Here is a 23923-nt window from a genome sequence, read left to right on the forward strand (position 1 = left end):
TGCGCAGGTTGATGTGCTTTCCTTTCCCCATGCGCTTCTTTGTACTTGAGTTTACTTGTCTCTGCGCTCATCTGTGTACTCGGTTTCGGCTCATGCGCGCGCCCTTGTACTTTCGGTTTCATTCCATGTGCCTTGAGTGTACTCGGTTTCATTCCATGTGCCTTGAGTGTACTCGGTTTCATTCCATGTGCCTTGAGTGTACTCGGTTTCATTCCATGTGCCTTGGTTTCATTCCATGTGCCTTGAGTGTACTCGGTTTCATTCCATGTGCCTTGAGTGTACTCGGTTTCATTCCATGTGCCTTGAGTGTACTCGGTTTCATTCCATGTGCCTTTAGATTTACAGATCTGTCTGTGGATGAAAGCAGCTCATGATTTTATAATCTACTCACTTTAAACAGTCTTTATTATGTCACTGCAGGACTCGTGCGAATCATGTAAAGCAGCTGGAAAACTTTACTTAGGAAAACTTTACTTAGGTAATTTTTTTATTACAACCAGATATGTGAGGTGTACACAATTAATAGTGGCTGTAGCTGATGAGTATGGACATTGGTAGGTTGTAACAGCTGTCTTTTATGGTCTTGTAAGATTTTAGGGTTATGAAATGGATTTTTATTTTAGTATTACTTGTCAGTAAATTTTGTTTCACTACGTACTGACAAGATGCGCATTACAAATTTAAAAGGCACTAAAATTTGCTTTATTAAACAGTGAATACAACTTAGAACAATATGGTAGTCGAGTATACAGTAGGTGGGGTACCACAGTTTAAAAACTGCTTGGGCTCGGGGCTGGTGTTAGCATTTAGGGGACCACCAGCAAATGTCATGTTGGAGGCCCCCTAGAAACTTGCAGTCTAAGTATCACTCTGTCACTGCCACACCTGCTAAGCAACCTTTTAGTTCATGCTGGAAACTTTTACAAGTAGTATGCACAGACTGCCCTGTAGCTACAGTGCTCTTATAGTCCAACAGGCCTACGTACCACACTGTGCTGACTCGTCTGACAAAGGGATATTTACAATCACTGGCATTTAGTTGCACTAGTGATGCTTTACAATAATGTATGATCTGGACTTAGGTGTCATGGTACCCAAAGCACTGCCTACTGTCCCCCAACACTCACCCTCCAGTCCTCCTCTCCGTACCCATCCCCCATCTTTGACTCTGCATACCAGGCACATTACTTTTGAATTCCTTATCCCACATTTTCCTTTACTCTTCAGAGTTTTCAAGAAGTCATAACTTTCCACATGCTCCAAAGAGCATTTTACATTTTTTGTTTTTACACAACCTTTTCATCCAGTAGTGGCATGAACAGAAATTATGATTAAGGAAAGAAATTCATTGTTGCTGTTCAGCTTTTCCTTGCATCTTTTCAATACATCTTTTTCTGACCGAGACAGCACATTAACAGCCATTTAGGAAATAATTCAATTTAGATGGTGCCCCCAGAAGCCATAGGGGTTACAGATGTGCTTGGATGCATTTAGAGCATTTTCCCAACCTTTTAATCCAATGGTGGCCTAAACAAGAATCAGGAGTGAGAAAAGAATTTCAGTCTTACTTTTTGTTGTCTTTCAAGAAAGACATAAGTTGTGCCCAAGGCTTAATGTTTAAATCTGACAAAACAGTATCTCACGATAAACTAACAAGACAATTGTTGTGAGGACACACAGGTCTTATCTGGAAATACTGCCCATCTCTCAACCTCCCAGAAAGACACTCACTGCCTATGCATCCCCCTGGTGTTAGAATAGGATGAAAGCAGAGGTTCAAACTGCCACAGTCATGCATTTCAAGTGACGGTTGATATACATATACACAGCATGTCTCCTCACTCCTCACCCCAACCCCCAAAGGCAGTCACTTGCATATGTGCCTGATGTGTGATTGTGAAGAAAGTGAAAAAAATAATGCTTGCAGTACTGTGTTCTACTTTGGTGCTTCCACACAGTATGCTGTCCCTACAAAAGCTATAGTAACCATCTTTGTACACCTCTGAGGTCTGTGAGAAAAGTAAAAGAAACAATGACTACACTGTCCTCAGAGCAAATGCAAGCTATAACTACCCCCCCAGCTTACACCACTAAAGTTTGACTCTGATTAAAATTAAAGTAATAACCACACAGTCGCCAGACCCCCACATAACCTACATTAGCTTTCTGTACATACACATCTGAGCAGGGATGGTTTTAGATTGGGTGTGGTTGAGAGCAGTGGCCATTACCAGTTTTATCCTAACAGGGTCATATCACAGCCCTGTTCTGGTTAATGAGAAAATTAATGCATTTTTTTTCCATCTAGCAAAAGCTTTCGTGGGGCTCCACACAGTCATGGATGATTAAGGGAGCTCCCTATATCCATTTATATAGTCTGGGAAGCGGGGGCCACCAGACTCCTAGAAAATCTAAGTGTCTGAATGGTCTGCAATATATTTTATGCTTTACGTTTGAAATATAATTACTTTTTAGCTGCATTTTTTTTTACTGATACTCAGAAAAATAATGTATGTGTCCTGTCACTATTGCAGAAAAGTAATGTATGTGTCCTGTCACTATTGCAGAAAAGTAATGCATGTGTCCTGTCACTATTGGGTATGTGCACAAAAAAAACTCAGTTATATTTTTTACACACACACACACACACACACACACACACACACACACACACACACACACACACACACACAATAAGCTATAGCAATGCTAGTTTTATACTTATTTCAACAAACAGCAATACATCATGCAATACTGGTACTGCCACACCAGATTGTTGTTTAGCAGCTGTCAAACAGCAGCAGGGCTAATTCAGTATTATTTACCTCATTGAGCTATAATCCATACCTGTCACCGTCTCTGGTTTCACTATTATTTACCTCATTGAGGTGTAATGCACACCTGTCACTGTCTCTGGTTTCACTATTATTTACCTCATTGAGGTGTAATGCACACCTGTCACTGTCTCTGGTTTCACTACTATTTACCTCATTGAGGTGTAATGCACACATGTCACTGTCTCTGGTTTCACTATTATTTACCTCATTGAGGTGTAATGCACACCTGTCACTGTCTCTGGTTTCACTACTATTTACCTCATTGAGGTGTAATGCACACCTGTCACTGTCTCTGGTTTCACTACTATTTACCTCATTGAGGTGTAATGCACACCTGTCACTGTCTCTGGTTTCACTATTATTTACCTCATTGAGGTGTAATGCACACCTGTCACTGTCTCTGGTTTCACTATTATTTACCTCATTGAGGTGTAATGCACACCTGTCACTGTCTCTGGTTTCACTATTATTTACCTGATTGAGGTGTAATGCACACCTGTCACTGTCTCTGGTTTCACTATTATTTACCTCATTGAGGTGTAATGCACACCTGCCACTGTCTCTCGTTTCACTATTATTTACCTCATTGAGGTGTAATGTATACCTGTCACTGTCTCTGGTTTCACTATTATTTACCTCATTGAGCTGTAATCCATACCTGTCACTGTCTCTGGTTTTACTATTATTTACCTCATTGAGGTGTAATGCACACCTGTCACTGTCTCTGGTTTCACTATTATTTACCTCATTGAGGTGTAATGCATACCTGTCACTGTCTCTGGTTTCACTATTATTTACCTCATTGAGGTGTAATGCATACCTGTCATTGTCTCTGGTTTCACTATTATTTACCTCATTGAGGTGTAATGCATACCTGTCACTGTCTCTGGTTTTACTATTATTTACCTCATTGAGGTGTAATGTATACCTGTCACTGTCTCTGGTTTCACTATTATTTACCTCATTGAGGTGTAATGCACACTTGTCACTGTCTCTGGTTTCACTATTATTTACCTCATTGAGGTGTAATGCATACCTGTCACTGTCTCTGGTTTCACTATTATTTACCTCATTGAGGTGCAATGCATACCTGTCACTGTCTCTGGTTTCACTACTATTTACCTCATTGAGGTGTAATGCACACCTGTCACTGTCTCTGGTTTCACTATTATTTACCTCATTGAGGTGTAATGCACACCTGTCACCGTCTCTGGTTTCACTATTATTTACCTCATTGAGGTGTAATGCACACCTGTCACTGTCTCTGGTTTCACTATTATTTACCTCATTGAGGTGCAATGCATACCTGTCACTGTCTCTGGTTTCACTACTATTTACCTCATTGAGGTGTAATGCACACCTGTCACCGTCTCTGGTTTCACTATTATTTACCTCATTGAGGTGTAATGCACACCTGTCACTGTCTCTGGTTTCACTACTATTTACCTCATTGAGGTGTAATGCACACCTGTCACTGTCTCTGGTTTCACTACTATTTACCTCATTGAGGTGTAATGCACACCTGTCACTGTCTCTGGTTTCACTATTATTTACCTCATTGAGGTGTAATGCACACCTGTCACTGTCTCTGGTTTCACTATTATTTACCTCATTGAGGTGTAATGCACACCTGTCACTGTCTCTGGTTTCACTATTATTTACCTCATTGAGGTGTAATGCACACCTGTCACTGTCTCTGGTTTCACTATTATTTACCTCATTGAGGTGTAATGCATACCTGTCACTGTCTCTGGTTTTACTATTATTTACCTCATTGAGGTGTAATGCACACCTGTCACAGTCTCTGCTTTCACTACTATTTACCTCATTGAGGTGTAATGCACACTTGTCACTGTCTCTGGTTTCACTATTATTTACCTCATTGAGGTGTAATGCATACCTGTCACTGTCTCTGGTTTCACTATTATTTACCTCATTGAGGTGCAATGCATACCTGTCACTGTCTCTGGTTTCACTACTATTTACCTCATTGAGGTGTAATGCACATCTGTCACTGTCTCTGGCTTCACTACTATTTACCTCATTGAGGTGTAATGCACACCTGTCACTGTCTCTGGTTTCACTATTATTTACCTCATTGAGGTGTAATGCATACCTGTCACTGTCTCTGGTTTCACAGAACTTCCCTGATTTTGCTCATAATTTTGCTCTGTCCTTCATAAATTTGATTGCTGGTAAATAATTCAGGATTACAGCTAATTAATAAAGCCAGACATCAGAGTTTTTCCAAAAAATGCAGGTTGATGCAAAATGTGTTATTCTGTTAACTTTTTTAAGTCAATTAGAGTAACATTTAAAGTATGTTCCTGATTTCTGAGCCTTTATTCTATTATTTTTGGCATTGTGCTGAATTCTTCAGCAAAGAAGTTGAGAGTTACAGTATCTGGTGTTCTGCCAGTATTTATAAAACTCCCTGAAAGAGAAAATCATCCCTGAAGATCTGAAGCATTAGCACTTCTTAAAATCTAAGGAGTGCACTGACATCAGTCACTCTGGGCTGCTGAGCTCTCTAGTGCTTACCTTGCTCATGTTCATTATCAGCTATATCCTAACAGGGTCACATCACAGTCCTGTCAGCTATATCCTATCAGGGTCACATCACAGCCCTGTCAGCTATATCCTAACAGGGTCACATCACAGTCCTGTCAGCTATATCCTAACAGGGTCACATCACAGCCCTGTAAGCTATATCCTAACAGGGTCACATCACAGCCCTGTCAGCTATATCCTAACAGGGTCACATCACAGTCCTGTCAGCTATATCCTAACAGGGTCACATCACAGCCCTGTAAGCTATATCCTAACAGGGTCACATCACAGCCCTGTCAGCTATATCCTAACAGGGTCACATCACAGTCCTGTCAGCTATATCCTAACAGGGTCACATCACAGCCCTGTCAGCTATATCCTAACAGGGTCACATCACAGCCCTGTAAGCTATATCCTAACAGGGTCACATCACAGCCCTGTCAGCTATATCCTAACAGGGTCACATCACAGCCCTGTAAGCTATATCCTAACAGGGTCACATCACAGCCCTGTCAGCTATATCCTAAGAGGGTCACATCACAGCCCTGTCAGCTATATCCTAACAGGGTCACTTCACAGCCCTGTCAGCTATATCCTAACAGGGTCACATCACAGCCCTGTCAGCTATATCCTAACAGGGTCATATCACAGCTCTGTCAGCTATATCCAAACAGGGTCACATCACAGCCCTGTCAGCTATATCCAAACAGGGTCACATCACAGCCCTGTTCAGGTTAAACAGTGTAAGCAGGAAATTAATACATTTTTTCCTCATGTTTCCTCAACCAGGAACAGCTTTAGTGGGGCCCCACACAGTCAAGGATGAATAAGGGCCCCCTTGTAGCCATGGATATTGCAGGCACCTCAAGCTGGCTATGTTAGTTTTAGTGGAGAAAATGTCCAGCATCAGGTTTAATTAAGCCAGTGGCAGCATGTCAGTTGTAAAATATTTAATGGAATTCTGAAACCTGTTACTTGATAAAACACTGTTACTATAATCAAAGATATCCTTAAATTTTAAAGGCGGTATAAATAAAGAGTTACTATTACCCACCTGGTTTATAAAGTGCACAAGATTGTTGTAGTAACTTCTGTTGGTTTAACAGACATATTACAAAGTATCAATAGAAGATACCCTGCTGTGGCTGGAGACCCCCAGCGACCACAGGGTTCGCTAGTGCCTAAAGCCAGCTATGCTTGGGCTTAAGGTACACTTAACCCTCCACTGATGAGGAAGGTAACAAGGCACAGAGTGCTGAACCCATTTCTGTTAGAGGACATCAAAGGTCAACTCTCGGCAACAAGCATCTGTAAGCAAGGAAAAATGTGAAACTGAAATACATTTTGTTGTGATACACTCTTTAGACAGACAGCAACTTAGAGAAGGAAAAGAACGTGAGAGGGTGGTGTCACCCACTCATACTAAGATAAAGGGATAGCAACACAATGTAAAACAGAAATCGCAGAGGCTTGTACAGATGGCAGAATAATTTAAGCAGAATATAAGTTTTGTTTACAACTATCCTAGTAGGGGAGAACATAGAAAATGCTGTAGTAACAATACTCTTATGACAGGAAGCTGTACTTTCCACCTCATGACACAAGCTTATGAAGAAAGCAATCTTGAGAAAGCAGACAGGTATGCCATGTAAACTTTGAGAACACACTGTGGGAAGATGATTCTTTTACTACGCCAAGAGAGACTATAATCAAGGTGGTGAAGGAGGAGAGGAAACAGGATCTTCCTATCACTTCTTACCCCTGTTTTGAGTTACAAGATGAACTCTTACAGTAATTATTGAAAGGAAAATAAGTACAAATCCACTATTAGTGCCAGCACTTTACAAGACATTGCTAATGAAGCCAGTTCATAATCATGTGTTCGGAGGTCATTAAGGGAGGGATACAAATAAGGCAAGATTACTAGCCTAAGTTTAATGACCAGGCTAAAGAAAACAAAAGAAAATATCTGTTCTTCTTGTTATGAATACCAGAAATTGCACCCTGTCCTGGAATTAAAAGTCTTTGGCAGGTGCCATGTGAACATATTGCTAAGAGCACTGTAGGGCCACTTACAAAATCTACAAAAGGGTATCACTATATGCTAGTCATATAGTACTACCATACAAAATTTCTAGAATTATTATTATCCAGAAGGCTATTGGTAGAAACTGGTGTTACTTTCCAGAGTGGGTATCCTTAAAGGGGTACTTCTGGACCAAGATGCTCCTTTGTGTTATGGGTATCACATCCATTATGCAAATGCTTTACAGATAAAAAGTTGAAGATGTAAGTTTACCATCTGCAAACAAGTTAATTAGTAGACAAGGTCAATAAAACATTGAAATTTATGTTAAGGAAAGTTACTGGCACTGATGTGGAGAACTGGACCAGTTGTTACCCAAGCTACCCTTCACTGTAAGAGATGCCACAAATTTCAACTGGGTTTAACCAATTTGAACTTTTGTATGGCAGGCAACTTAGAGGGCTACTCAACACTGCTAAGCAAAATTTGTGAAGAGCAGAAGACACTAATTAAAAGTGTAACAGAGCACTGCATCAGTTTGCAGGACAAACTAAAACCAGTTAGGCCCACAGTATTGTGCAACTTGCGGAAAGCTCAAAAGATGCAACACGTTTATAATAAAAATGCTCAACATAGAGAATTTAACTCAGGAGATTAGGTGCCTTCCATAGAAAACAAACTACTGACTAAATGGCAATGGCCATTTGAGATGAATGAAGGAGTAAATATACTGAACTACAAGGTCAGACAGCTAGGATCTATCACACTAATTTTCTGAAGCCATGAAAAGTAGGTGGAAAGTTCAGTGGTTAGCTTGCAATCTTAAGTCCATACAGTAGAGGGCAGCAGATCTCTACCTGATGTTGAAAGGAATCTACATCAACAGAGATAAACGAGCTGGAAGTGTGATCGTTGGAAAAGGATAGGAGCAAATTACATACAAATTGTGGGAACAATACATACAGAATAATACCCTGGAGGTGGAATGAAGTTTAAGGGAAGGCAGCAACTGAGCAATTTATGTAATGTTAAATTGATGACCGTTATTCAAAAAAGACTGATGTATATTGTAACTAGGAATACTTTAATATGTTTTTTTTCATGTAAATGGATGTTTGCCTATATAATTATAATTCACTACAGGTGTTAATATGGTACAAAAACATGAAATAACACAATTTTATTAAGAAATAAAGGAGTATTCTCAGACATTGCTGGGAGAACTACACTATGGGTCCTCAACAAAAACTTACCTAAACAACAGATACACCCAAACACACTCACAAACATTCCACAAACAACACCAATCGTATCACACATAGTAGTCAATACACCAGTGTCTCTCAAACACAGCCCATTAAGCAAAACAGGAAACCAACGCAGCCCATAAGGCATAACAATAAACCAAACATACTAGTCACTAGTGACTTGATAGTGAGACACACCGTTGTCCTCCTCACCAGGCTCAACAAGGAGAAGGTCACGGTCAGCTGTTTGTCAGGCACTAGAATCCGCCACATCACACACTCACTCAAGTCTTTCCACAACAGGTACAAGTATGACTCTGTCATTGGCCGTGCTGGTGTGAACGACTTAAGATGTACCACCTTGGACTATATGAAGAGAAACATGATTGAGCTCTGAGTATGTGCTCCAGGCAGGTATGACCCTAGCCCTAAGCAGTACCCTACCTTTGCCAAGAATGATACCACAATACCAAAAAATGTTTGACTTCAACAATTGGCTTAGTTTCTGGTGTCTAAGGGGATCCAGCATCTGTCTGCCTTGGATGACATGGATGGTAGGCCATGATGCTTTGCCAGAGATGGCCTCCACCTGTCACTCCTAGGGTTCCGTAACTTGGCCAAAGCTCATCTCTCCATTGTGCCTTTTTTATGCCATGTCCCAAAGACAAATCTTCCAACATAAAAGATCTGTCAAAAAGCAAACTGAAGGTCATGCTGCTCAATGCTAGGAGCCTTAATCTGAAAATGCACTCACTGGAGGCTCTCCTCACACTGGAAGATGCAGATGTCTGTGCAGTCATGGAAACTTGGTTCAGGGCTGCAGACAGCACCCCTGTTTTACCAGGCTATACCTCATTCCACACTTTCTGACCCCAAAATGAGGTCAGAAAGACTAAGGGTTGTAGAGGCTCTGTCTTCATTAAGGACAGGCACACCTCCAGACTGGTTTATCAACATGACACACTGGAATTACTCCAGGTGGAACTGACAGTTGGCAAGACACCCATCCAAGTTATAGCCAGCTATAGACCCCCCTTCCATGTTTCAGGATACCCACACCTCTTACCTGGACCTACTTGACTCCATCAAGGTACCCCCTAACACCCTGATCCTTGGTGACTTCAACTACCCTACCACAGACTGGGTGAACTATTCCTGCACTAATACACTCACCCAATGATTCCTTGACTTCATCAATTCTAACACACTAAATCAGCTGGTCTTATCCCTCATAAGGGGAGATAACATACTGGACTTGGTTCTCACCAACATGGGCGACCGCTGCACCACTCCCACAGTATGTTCTTCCCTGGTGAGATCAGATCATCGGTCTGTCTGATTCGAAGATTCTATCCCACCAAACCACTCCCCAGCTGTAACCAGGGTAAACAAACTTCTCAAAAGCCGAATACAACCTCCTAAGGGAAGGTATCAGCAGCTTTACCCCCCCCCCCCCATGATGCAGACAACTATGCTGAACACCAGTGCAGTATACAAGCATTGGTACAACTGCATGGACTCAGCCATACCAAACAGAACTAAAATCTGCTCCTCAAGGGAACACAAACCTGTCTGGTGGACATCCACTATCAACATCTACAGGTTGGGAGGGTGGCCTAATGGTTAAGGTGTTTGCCTTACAAACACACGGTGCAGGGTTTGAGTCTCACAAGGGATAATTGGCTAGGCTTAAAATGGCTCACAAGGGCAGTTAGCTTAGTACTAATCTATGAACCTATGAACCTAACAGGCTTTACAACAAAAGGAAGAAACTGTTCTCCAAGGGTAAAAATGAACAAATTCCAAATCAGAAAAACTCCCTCCTCTGCCTCAAACAAATTAGACCACTATTGAAAACCTCCAAAGCCAATTATGAGTTGAAACTAACCTCCAAAAACAAAGGAAAACCAGAAGTCCTTCTTCACTTATGTTTGGAACCTCCATGGCAAAGCCCAAGTTTCTTCCGAATTAGTACTTAATGGTACCACTTACACTGATCCTGCTGACTTAGCCAACCTGGTGACTGATAGGTTCAGCGCAAACTTCACCTCCTTATCGCCCCCCAAAGGCCCAGTTGACATCCGAGATACTTGACCCACACCTCACATCTCTGTAGATCAAGTGTTAAAGTCCCTATCCAAGGCAAATTACATAGCTTCCATGGGATCTGATAGTATCCCAGGCTGTATTCTGCACCATCTCCAGCAAAAACTAGCTTCACCATTGAGCACCCTATTCATCCACAACCTAACTACAGGCTTCATTCCAGCAGAGAGGAGAACTGCCATAGTCATCCCTTTGCACAAAGGTGGTGCCACTACTGACCCAGAAAACTATCGCCCCATCAACTTGACAAGTCTGATCTGTAAAGTCATGGATCTCATAAACAAGGACATAAGCAATCTCCAAGCACTCAACCCCACCCAATTCGGATTTGTCAGGGGAAGATCTTGCCTATTGAACCTAGTTGAATTCTTTGAGACTGTCACCAAGGTCCTGGATGAGAGAAAGTGAGTACATACAGCTTACCTTGACCTGGCCAAGGCCTTTGACACAATCCCCCACTCAGGCATCATCACAAAGCTAACACAACTTGCTGAACATAGTTGTCTGCTTAATCCCTATCTAGTCAGATGGGTGGCCAACTGGCTCACAGATAGGACCCAGAAGGTCAAAATGGGTGCTGCCACCTCCGACAGCAGACCTATTACTAGTGGTGTTCCTTAGGGATCTGTCCTGGGACCCCTACTGTTTGGCATATACTTCTCAGAGGTCCAGGCAAAGCCAAAGGGCCTGTGGCTGACCAAGTATGCGGACGACTAAGATGGGTGCTGTCACTGACTCCCCAGTTGATATTAGCATACTGCAAGAGTGTCTCACAGCTACAAATAATTGGTGCCAAAGTCTTAGATTAAGTAAAATGCAAAAAAATGTATTATCATACCATTTGGCAAAAACACGGCCCCTACTGATTACCACATCCATGGCAACCTCCTAAGCACACAACCTGTGGTGAGAGACCTGGGTACTCAGGTTGACAACAATCTCACATTCGACCATCATGTGGCGGCTGTGGTCAGAAAAGCCTTTTACTTGGTTCATCTTATAAGTAAATGGATTGCATCCAGAAAAAAGGAGGTTATTACCACTCTATACTCCTCCCTTATTAGACTTATGATTGAGTATAATGCCCTGTTTGGTACGTACCTCTCCAAACATCTACACCAACTGGAAAGGTCACAGAAATGCCTCACAAAGAGAATCCATGGCCTCCAACACCTGTCCTATGCGGACAGGCTTAAATCGCCATAGTTCTACTCAGTATTGTACAGATTGCTCACAGGTGATCGGTGTCTCGCCTACAAGGCAATACTGGACCCTGCCTACTAGAGATGCTCCATATCCGCAAGTCTAACACTTCGCGCATTATCCGCTTGATAGACCTAAATCTAACATGTGATACCAACAAAACCTGCTGGAGAGACAGATTTGTCTCCCAGAGGCTGCCCTGTCTCTTGAATAGCCTTCCATACATGTCAGAGTACTTCCCTGGCACTCTTCAAAAGCAGTCTCAATGAGTGGATGGGAAACCATAAATTTGTCCCAGGGGTTCCATCTTTGTCTCTCATTGACAGGGACAAAGGGTGCTGACTGAGGTTTCTTTTTTGGGGATAAACTCTTGGCTAGGCTTGTAAGGGCCCCAGGGCCATTAGCCTAGTAACCTCCTATGATCCTGTGATAACACAACAGATGGATAACATCTGTAAAAAGGTGAAACTGAGACCTTACCAAAGTAAAAGAGTCACAGAAATAATTGAAAAGAAAATGTGTTCAAAAGATGCTCAAAGTGGAAATGATGAAGTCCAAAGAGAATAGGACATTCCAAAGGTGCTGGTTCCTAAACCAGATGGAGGTACTATATTTTGTAACAATGTTAGAAAACTGAATACCATTTCAAAGGTTGATAGTTATTGCATGTCCAGAACTGAAAAGACTGTAGAGAACCTAGGAAAGGCCAAATCCTTTAAATTACTGGACTTGATGAAATGGTAAATCATTGAAGGTGCACTTCAGTACAAAGAGCTACAAATCTCCAGCCCCCTTTCAGAAACTGGTGTATAAAGTACTACACCCCATGAATGATATGCTACATACCTCAACAATGTGATTGTCCATTAAGAGGGCTAGGATTCTCACCAAATGTGCAGGCTGTGTTAGAGGCTATATGACAGAGAGGCTTGAAATAAGTAAACTGAGCACTATGGAAGCCAAGTATCTGATGAGCTAAATGTCCCAGGATACAGGTGTAAGACCACAATTAGAAAAAAAGCCATAAAGAATTATCCAATACTCTCCATTAACAGACATGTGAAGAGTATTCTAGGATTAGCTGGGTATTACAGAAATTTTGTAATACTTTTGCAACTACTACCTTACTTTATACAGATATCACCAAAGGAAAGACTTGTGTTAAGGTGCAATGGTCTCCTGAGTCAGACAGAGCATTCGATGAGCTAAAATGTATACAGAGTTCCACAGTAGTATTAGTGATGCATCGCAGGCAGGTGTGGGCGCAGTATCGTGCCAGGATACAGAGACATCACAGGCAGGTCTGGGGGCAGTACTGTCCCAGGATACAGAGACATTACAGGCAGATGTGGTGGCAGCACTGTCCCAGGATACAAAGACATTGCAAGCAGGTGTGGGGTACTGTCCCAGGATATAGACATATCACAGGTGGGTGTAGGGGCAGTACTGTTTGGATATTTAACTTGAGAAGCACCCTGTGTGCAGAAAATTACACAATGCTGGAAAAAGACATTCAGCAGGAGAAACAGAGTTTAGATGTAAGATGTGCTTTGTATTCCTTAAAATATTATTTATTAGGTAATCATTTCAACCTGAATACTGATCATACCCTGTTACAATTCTTGAGCAAGTAACCAGATGGCAATACAAGGTTGTTCCTTACAACTGTTCCAGTACACAGGGACTACAGACCAGGACTGGCTAATAGAAATGGTGATGGGTCATCAAGGTCCTACAGGTCACTATTACGAGTACAAAACCAGTTTATTTTTTGCAGGGAAGGTGGTAGTCATAACACCCTGTGTATGAATATGTGGAATGTAGCTTTAAATATGCATTGCGACTAGAACTTTCTAACACTATGGCAGAAAGGTATATGAATGTATTAGTTAGTTGATGAGAACTTAATTATCAATTCTCTTACATATAAAACAGGTACGCTGCAAGCAGAAAATTAGGAAGTGGGCTCCTTAATGAGAGGTTCAGTGTGAGGTATAGTACAGGTGTTACTTGAAGACCAAAGACTTGCATAGTCCAAAAGCCCAGTTGGGGCTTCTTGTGGATGTGGCCTTGGCCTAAAACTTGGGTGAAGATTTCTTCCATTGTTTAGTTACATAGAGTAGAACACCTGGCATTAAGAGGAGAAAGTACAGTTGTGTACCTACCATAAATGTAGATGTTCGAGTGTATTCACTGTTGCAGTCATTACAATTGGGTTATCCTGCTGGCAAGCTACCTGCAGTCGGCCTGAATTCCAAAGTCTAGGTCTGGCATTGGTTGCTGTTGCCTCCTCCCTGATGTCAGTGCGCCAGGGTATAAAAGATGCAGCAGACGCCATTTTCTTCAGTTTTTCTTGCCTTAGATGTCAGGTGCCCCCAAAAGGGTAGGCTCAATAAAGCATGCATGCACCAAGAAACAAGTTTCCTTCATCTACAAGCAAATAAACCACATAGATTGTATAGAATAGAGAAGTACAGATAAGGTCCAGCAAAGATAAGGGGTGGTGGGTGGGTAACCTGGACTGCAACAGTGAATACACTAACATCTACATTTATGGTAGGTCCATAACTGTACTATGTTCTTTGTGTTTCACTGTTGCAGTCATTACAGTTGGGTTGAATCCCAAAGCTAAGGTTGAGAGGCTGGAACTAAATAGAATTAGGAGCGGCTATGAGGCCCTGCAGTACTGCAGTGGCAAAGTCTGCCCTGGATTTGGAGTAGAGTGGTAAGTGGTAGTGCTTTGTAAAAGTGTGCAGTGAACTCCAGGTTGCAACCTCTAAAATGTCTTTGGTTGGCACTCCTCTGAGGAAGGCTGCTGAAGTGGCTGCTGCTCTGGTCGTATGTGGCCTAATGCCCTTAGGCACTGATTTGCCATGTTGAGAATAGCATAAACAAATGCAGTGACCTATCCACTTTGAAATAGTCTGCTTTGAGATAGCCTTTCCTTGTGATCCTGCAGCATATGCTACCAGTAATTGCTCAGTCATTCTGAAAGCTTTGGTTCTGTCCAAGTAGAAGTGCAGCTGTCTGTGTATGTCCAAAGAATGCAGAAGTTTCTCACCCTTATTCTGTGGATTTGGATAAAAGGTAGGCAAATGAATAGTTTGGTTGAGGGCCATACTGGACACTACCTTAGGCATAAATGTGGGGTTTGTCCTTAGAGAAACCCTATCTGGATGGAAAATGATAAAAGGTTCCACAGCCATGAGTGCCTGTAGCTCTGAGACTCGTCTTGCAGAGGTTATTGATAGGGGCAGAGCTGTTTTCCATGATAAAAATTTTATATCAGCTATAGCGGCTGGCTCAAAAGGAGGCAGACAGAGTTTTTCCAAGACATAATTGAGGTCCCATGCAGGTATTGGTGATCTCCTTGGAGGCTGTAAGTTTTTGGCTCCTCTGAGGTACTGCCTTAATAAAGGATGAGAAAAAATAGGTGGCTCTGTATTGTAAAGAGCTGAAATGGCAGAGGCATGAATCTTAATTGATGAAAAGGATAGGCCTTTGTCCAGCATCTCAGTTAAGTATTGCAAAATCTGAGGGATATTTGGGACAATCATGTCAATTCCTTGTGCCTGGTTCCAAGCACAGAATCTCTTCCATTTTTCTGCAGAAGATTTTCTGGTACTGGGCCTCCAAGATAACATCCATCACTGCTTTAAAGAGAGGTGTGTTTTGAAAAGCTACATTATCCACCATGCTGCCAGATTTAAGGTCCTGAGTTGGCTGTGCAGGATCGGATTGTTTTGTTGGGTCAGTAAGTGAGGAATTTGAGGTGATGTCCATGCTGGGCATTGAGTCAAATTCCTTAGGATTGGGTACCAGTGCTGGCGGGGCCAGTCTGGGGCAATCAGTATAATTTTTGGCTTCTCTTGTCTGACCTTTAGGAGTACCTTGGGGAGGAGAGGCAGTGGAGTAAAGGCATATACTGTTAAGTTTTTCCAGCTGAAAGATAGAGCATCCACTTTCCATGCTTGCTTGTGATAAGTCCTTGTGCAGAATCTCAGTAGTTGGCAGTTGTGAGGGGAGGCAAATAGATCTATGTCCGGGCATCCCCAATTCCTTGTTATCATGTTGAAGACTTGTGGATCCAATTTCCACTCGTGAGGATCCATGAGGTTTCTGCTTAGTTCGTCTGCCAGAGTATTTACCTTTCCTGGCAGGAATTGTGCTTGCAGATGTACTTGGTAAGTCAATGCTGTGTCCCACAAGGTCATGGCTAGTCTGCAAAGGGGGCAGGAATGTGTGCCTCCCTGCTTGTTTATGTACCACATGACTGTAGTATTGTCCGTCTTTATCAGTAGTTGTCCTGGATGAAGTAGATCCTTGAAGGCTGTCAGGGCATTTTGAACAACTAGCATCTCTTTTTGATTGATATGTAGATGCATTTGGATTGTGGACCATGAGCCCTGAATACATCTTCCTGCCATGTGGGCACCCCAGGCATAATCTGATGAATCTTTTGTCAATGTCTGCCTGGCTGGGGGTATGATGAATGGCTGCCCTTTGATGTGGTGACAGGCCTTTGCCCAACATCGAAACTCCTGTTGCAGGCAGGGAATGAGTGTAATTATTGTTTCCAGGCTGTGGCAATGTTGAGTCCAAACACTTTTTAGATACCATTGTAGTTTCCTCATATGCAGTCTTGCATATGGAATTAGTAGAATGCAGGATGCCATGAAGCCCAAAGCCTGCAGAATTTTTCTTGAAGTTAACTGGGTGTTTGTTGCCAACATTTTGAAATACGTAGTCAGTTGCCTTTGTTTGTCTGGTGTGAGATAAGCCATCTGGGCAGTTGTATTTAAGCTTGCACCCAGGAATATTATCTCTTGAGAGGGTACAAGTTTTGATTTCTTTTCGTTTACTGTATACCCTAGGCATGTTAATAATCTTTTTGCAAACGCCAGATGCTGTAGTAGTATGTCCTTGTTCTCTGCTTGAATAAGGCAGTCGTCCAAGTAAGGATATATTTGTATTCCTCTTTGTCTGCAAAATGCAATTACTGGTGCCAGGCATTTTGTGAAGACCCTGGGCGCAGTAGATAAGCCAAAGGGCAGTACAGAGAATTGGTAGTGCATTGAGCCAGCTATGAATCTGAGGTATCTTCTGCATGATTGTCTGATTGGGACATGCAGGTATGCCTCTTTTAGGTAAGTTACAAGCCATGCCTTCTTGCCTAGCATGGGCAGAAGCTGCTGCAGAGTCAACATTTTGAATTTTAGAATATCCAGGTATGTGTTTAGAATAGATAGGTCCAGTACTGGCCTCCAGGCTTGGTCCTTTCTGGGCACCAAGAAAAGTCTTGAATAAAATCCTTGTCCCTGCTCTTGCTGTGGTACTTGCTGAATGGCCCTCATGTCCATGAGGGATGAAACTTGCTTTTGTGCCTCTGCCCACTGATTTTTTGGCAGGTCTGGCATACCGTTTGCCCTTGGCAGGGTGTGAAAGTGGAACCTGTAACCTTGCGACACTATGTTCAATACCCATTTGTCCTGGGTGATTAGGTGTCAGTTTTGAGAAAAAAAGTGCTAGTTTTCCCCCTAAAGGAGCTGCCAGAAGATAAGTGCTTGGCGCTGGCAGGGGGAAGTCATTGGGACTGCTTTCTGAATGGCTGTGGCTTGTCTTCTCTGCTTTTGGAGGTAGAAGCACCCCATTGTTTAGACCTGTATGAGCCTTGGGGCTGGGATCTGCCTCTAGGGCGTCTGTATCTGCCTCTTTGTGGCCTGTCTGACACTGGAAAGGACCAATTCTTTGTAGGCCAGTGTCTGCTAAATCTTGGTGGCTGTACCTGTAAGAAATCCTTGGCTGTTTCCATAGATTTGGCTTTGTCCTCCATTTTCTTCAACACCTTTTCTGCTTTAACACCAAACAAGGTATCATGCTGAAATGGAACATCTAATAATTTTGCTTTAACATGATCAGGCAGATTCTGTTCCTTTAACCAAGCATGCCTCCTAATGACAGAACCCGTAACAGCGGCTCTGCAGGAGGCCTCCAAAGAATCAAAACCACATTGTAAAGTATGCTTTCCAACTTGTTCAGCTGCATGCAATAAATCCTGCATTTCTTTATTTTCTGCACATTCAGAATTTGTCAACATTTTCTGTTTAAGCAGTGACATAATGTATTGCTGATATTTAAGCATATGAAACTGACAGTTTAAAGCCCTTATAGCCAAGGTAGCAGAAGTGTAAATCTTTTATCCCCATCTGTCCAGTGCCCTGGAATCTCTGTCAGAGGGGGTAGGGTTTTTTGCAGTGGAAGCCTTGACCCCCTTGGGACCCTGAGAGTTAAATTTCTGGGTCAGCAGCAGTTTTTTTAAAAAGAAATTTGTGGGAGTCTGGAACCCTGTAGTATCTGTCTGGCTTAACAGGAGCTGGAGGTAAGGAGTCAGACTGGACTCTGAAAATACTTCATCTACAATGTCTAGCACAGGTGGAATAGCAAGGGGCCTGTGCTGAGGCAGTAAAAGAAAGTCTCTGAGCCTTTTCTTAGATTCTGAATAATCTTGGCTCTCCCAGTGGAAATGCTCCCTCATGGTATGCAGTGTTTCCCCAAAAGAATAATCCTCAGGAGGAGAAGCTGAGGGGATAGAGTCTTCAGCATCAGAATCCTCATAAGGAGGAAGAGAGTATTCCTGATCAGAAGAGTAATCAGATGAAATGGAAACCTGATCTGAAGATTCATATTCTATCTCTTGCCTAGGCCTCTTGTCAGGAGGGGGATGAGAACCCCTGATCAAAGTAATCAGGTCTTCGGCCATTTTCAGCATCTGTTTTTTAGGCATGGAGGCCTGTCCATGGGGCTGTTGTACTTGTTTCTTCGTCTTTAAAGCTGCTTTAGTCTTTGCCTTTGAAGCTGAAGTCGTTTTAACATATAACTGTGTAGGCCTGAAAATGCCCTCAGAAGCCGATGCCTGCTCAGCGGCTCTGGACCCATCTGAGGGAATGGTTTCTGAAGGTCCACTACCTTGAGTTTCTGCAGGCCTGGTTGACTCCACGTGGGAGTTGGTATCAGCCTGTGGCTCTAAAGTAGCGGTCGTCAGGGGCTGCGAAAGCGCCTCACTGAGAACCGGCGACTGGCCTAGAAGAAGCCTCATAGTCGGTTTTGGACCTCGGATGCCTGTCCTTTTCTTTTCCTTTGTGTTTTTTGTAAACTCCGGTAGTCGACTGTTCCGACAGCATTATATAATTAAATCTTCTGCCAAAGTAATGAAATGCAAAACCATACCGACGCTTAATAGTGCGTTGGTTAAATCTAGCACAAAACCGACAACTAGCAACATCGTGGTCAGGGCCTAGGCAAGAAATGCAGTAAGAATGGAAATCCTTATGAGGTATTTGCTTCCCACAAGAAATACAATTATTAACTTTTTCTGACATCGGTCTGGAGCAAGAAAAAAGTTTCCTCAATGGGGTACTTAGCTTTTAATGAAGACTTTGGATCTGAAATTCGAACTTGAAAATCTCAGGAGTCGGCTGACCGGCACTTGCGAACTGCTTTTGCTTCGGACACCACGCGGCAAGAAAGACTGAAGAAAATGGTGTCGGCTGCATCTTTTATACCCCTGGCGCACTGACATCAGGGAGGAGGCGACAGCAACCGACGCCGGACCTAGACTTTGGAATTCAGGCCGACTGCGGGTAGCCTGCCAGCAGGATAACCCAATTGTAATGACTGCAACAGTGAAACACGATGAACATCACCTGGCATGCTTATAGCTGTGATTTGTTTGCTAAAAGCCAGCTTTGCTGTAGGGCCTGTTTGAAACTGAACTTCATGCAGAAGATAACCAAGGTATCATTTCATTTGTTTGTTGAAAACCAAGTGAACTATAATTTCATTTCTTTTTCAGAGGACCTACACAATAGAACAGTGAATTTATTTGTGTGCGTGTGTGTATGTGTGTGTGTGTGTGTTTTTTTTATATGGGTCTACTTTCTTTATCAAAATTACATTTTATTTTTATTTTATTTTTTTATTTTTACATTTGTTGACCGGGCTAGTCTAACTGGATATATGTCCATTATTTTGAAAAAGGAAAGTATGACCCCACTTCTGCGAAAGTGCACTTCAATGAAAGTGCACTTTCGTGAAAGCTGATTCACCGAATCGGCTAAATCAGCAAAATAAACATTCAAAACACAGTTTTGCAGGGGGGCAAGCTGCACCCCCACACCCCCGCTACTTAAATATACTAACTCCGAGATCGCACTACAGTGGGGGAAAATGATACAGTTCCTTATACCCACTGTACCGTGCTTCGATGAATCGGCTTTTGCGAAAGTGCACTCTGGTTGAAGTGCACTTTCATGGAAGTGGGGTCGTACTGTTCTTTTCCAAAATAATGTAATTTTGATAAAGAAAAGTAGACCCATAGATATATATATATATATATATATATATATATATATATATGTGTGTGTGTGTGTATATGTATATGTGTGTGTGTGTGTATATATATATATATATATATATATATATATATATATATATATATATATATATATATATATATATGTGTGTATATAAAGTAGATCTAGGTCAGTTGATTGAGTTTTCAGAAACTCGACATTCATACCAACAAGACGATATCATCAAATTTCCAAAAAACCCGAACATTAAAAAAAAAACACAAAGATCTTGTTTATGTTTTGCTCCTCTGTACCCCCCTGCAAATTATATACACCAACTCCGAGATCGCACTACCCTGAGGAAAAATTTCCTGATCCTCAGTGTACCACGATCTCCATTCAAAAGCTTCGAGTTTTTGGAAATTAGATCATAACATCTCGCAGATATGAATTTCCAGTTTCTGAAAACTCACTCAACTGATGAGGATCTATATATATATATATATATATATATATATATATATATATATATATATATATATATATATATATATATTATATGTGTGTGTGTGTATATATATATATATATATATATATATATATATATATATATATATATATATATATATACACACACACACACTTACATGTGTATATGAAGAGTCCACTTTGACTGCTGCTTATACCAACAAAGAAGTGATTTCTTTTTTTTTTCTATATTGACAGTGCTGTTTATTGAACGCTGAGTTTATTGAACAATGAAGGTTCGGTTTGCCTAGGTTATGTACACTGAGTCACAGTGTGTGTGTTTGCGTGTGTGTTAATAGCAAAACCTTTGGACATTCTGAAGGTTTCAGTAATTGGGGCAGGAGTGTGTATGTGAGTGTTTACTGGTTAGTATTGTAGTGAGGGCTAGGAAAGGGGGTGGTTTCAGAGTTGTGAATGTGCACTGCTGTACAAGAATTGTGTTTGAATGCCATACGAAGGGTTGCAGTTAGGGGCAGCTAGCAGGATTATAGTTAGCACAAAAGAGTAAGGTTGTGCAGGGTGGGAGGGGTGATGCTCCCCTATCCATCTTTATTCTGTACCTTTACACCCCCCTCCCCCCACCATGCCATCTTTCACCACTGTATTAAGACAATTCAGTAATAAGATAGTTAGGTATCAAAGCGCCATTTTATGCAACTCAGTTTAGGCCTAGGGGCCTGTTCCACACCCATAACTGTCTTCATGGTTACCTATCTGCCTTGAACCTGGTCTTAGTCTTCACAAAGCTGAGCCCAATTTCTATCCCACTCTAAGACAGTACCCCCCAATTCTACCTACCTGTCCTTCTTAAGCTGGCGTTTACAACATCCTCATTTTGTTACGTATAATAACGAAGGAAATAAGTCCTTGAATTCTTTAGGAAGACACCAACATCACTCCCGAAGTCCAGCTCTTGATTCATGATCTCTCTCTGCCGAATTCTTTAGGAAGACACCAAAATCACTCCCGAAGTCCAGCTCTTGATTCATGATCTCTCTCTGCCTATCTCGCCCTCTCTATATAAAGCTGTTTAAACTGGAGCTTAATGTATTTGCAGGACAGTGTCCACTGATGTCCACTGTAAAATGTTTATGAGGATCTTGCCAAAAGGTCTTCCTTTGTGGTCTATTAAATTACTAGACCTTCCCTTTCCCCTTTCTTTCCCCTTCAAGTAAAGCCATAAGGGTCACTAACTTCAGTATGGGATTGACTGAACCAGAAGAGGGGTCAAGTAGCAAGTTGTCAATAGGCTGTTTAGACCCTTCTAAAACTTCTTTCCTTTAGAACAACCAAAATGCCAAGCAGACAGTCATACTCCACTAGATCTACAATGAAGCTTGGTAGTATTTGGTATGACAAAGCCCCTTCCACCATTTCTACCTTTCTGACTATACAACCCTTTGGTTTCAGATATGACCCTCATATTTACCTTACTAAAAAGTGAATTTGAGGGCTTAAATGTTGGTCACTTCCTGAGTTAACAGATAATACAAATACGGTGTATCCACCTGATTAAACATATGCAAATTAACTGGCCACTCTATGTTGAGCCTTACTGTGTGATTTCTTACCAACTAACTTATCAGGTTCCAGGTGATAAACTGGAATGAAACATTTTAACCACAAAACTAATTGAAATCTCTGCAGGCGTGCCCCTCAACCTGAAGATAATGAAAACTGGGACAAAGGCCCTTAAAAAGTAGGTACATACAGAAAGAAACTGGGACATCTAATAAGCATAGAATTTAAATAAAATGACCACATAACTCTTCCTGTTCCAGTAGGCATGTGGGATACATGTTTAAAACACTGAGCAACAAAATGATGGAACAATATACACATACTATCAAAGAGACCATGTAAAATCTGTAGACTTTAATAAACTGTGCTGCAAAATTCTACTATAGAAGGTCATTTTATTTTTTTCTTCTGAACTTTCCTTAAATTACTGGCATCACTATTGTGTCATTCATGTAGTGTAGTTGTATGTATACTACACAGCTTCAAAAATCACGTGTGATGAGTGGAGATTCAAGAAATTGTTTTGAACCGGTAAATCAAGTCTGAAATAGGGACATACCTCCAAAAACAGGTACATCATATGCATGGGTAAATCAAGCCTGAAATAGGGACATACCTCCAAAAACGGGTACATCATATGCATGGGTAAATCAGGCATGAAAACAGGAACATTTGTTGAAATAGAGACAGTTAATAGGTCTGTCTGCAGGTGCTTTATACAATATATTCTTTGCAGCTTTAATCAAGAATAACACATCATCATGATCCACGTGTACCAGTCTGAAGAACTTCAGTTAGATAATTAAAGGTCTAAGCTCCAACTGCCTTTAGGCAGTTCACCAAGGCATTTATTCTTCCTTTGTAAATTATCCTCCAAACTACTTTATTTTGTAGAAACAAACTACTGCTTCACACACTAAGTGAGAGCTATATACCCAGGCATGCTTACTTCACTGGTTGTTGAGACGCTTTTTAGCTTTCCATCTCCAAATTAGCTTTGATAACTGCTGCAGCAATTGAAAATTAAAAAGACATTTATTACCTTATCCTGATGCTCCATGCCATCAAGTTGGACCTGTTGCATATTCACAAAACAAACCTGATCCAGGGACTTAAACATTGCTTGCTACATAATCAGGACATGCTGGAAAGACAGGTATGCGTCTCAGAGAATACCCCTCTCTTTGGAGCAAACTTTCCATCCATGTAAAGCAGAGTTCTTCCCTGACCCTACAGAAGCAACACTTGGACCAGTGGATGGGAAATGAGAAATTAACCCCTGGTCTGTCCGCTAAGTCTCTAATGGATAGAGGCAATCTGTAAATATTTTGACCACACATATCCCCAAAAATATCCTCGAGGGCACCAAAGTTTTTGGATACATTTGGGCTGCACAGCTAGACTTAAAAAGGCCATTTTGGTCCTTAACCCATATCCTTGAAATAATATTAGTAGGTAATGCTACTAATACTGTTTTGCTCTAATACAAAATGACCTGGTGGGAGTTGCCTTACTGACAAGATTTTGTTTTCTGGCTAGCTTTCTCCTTCCCAC

The 23923-nt window shown here is 41.6% G+C and overlaps 1 protein-coding gene across 1 annotated transcript in view; it reads right to left on the bottom strand.

Moving 5' to 3' along the window:
- Positions 1–2834: 2834 nt before the first annotated feature.
- LOC122816288 (myb-like protein D) overlaps positions 2835–23923 on the bottom strand; it is a 41359-nt gene continuing 20270 nt past the window's right edge. The window contains exon 2 of the mRNA XM_044089022.1: positions 2835–4984. Within this exon, the coding sequence (XP_043944957.1) occupies positions 2835–4984 (2150 nt within the window). The remainder of the gene's footprint in view (positions 4985–23923) is intronic.

Source organism: Protopterus annectens, chromosome 12.part0 (assembly GCF_019279795.1).
Source record: "Protopterus annectens isolate FY-2018-M chromosome 12.part0, PAN1.0, whole genome shotgun sequence".
Taxonomy (NCBI): Eukaryota; Metazoa; Chordata; order Ceratodontiformes; family Protopteridae; genus Protopterus; species Protopterus annectens.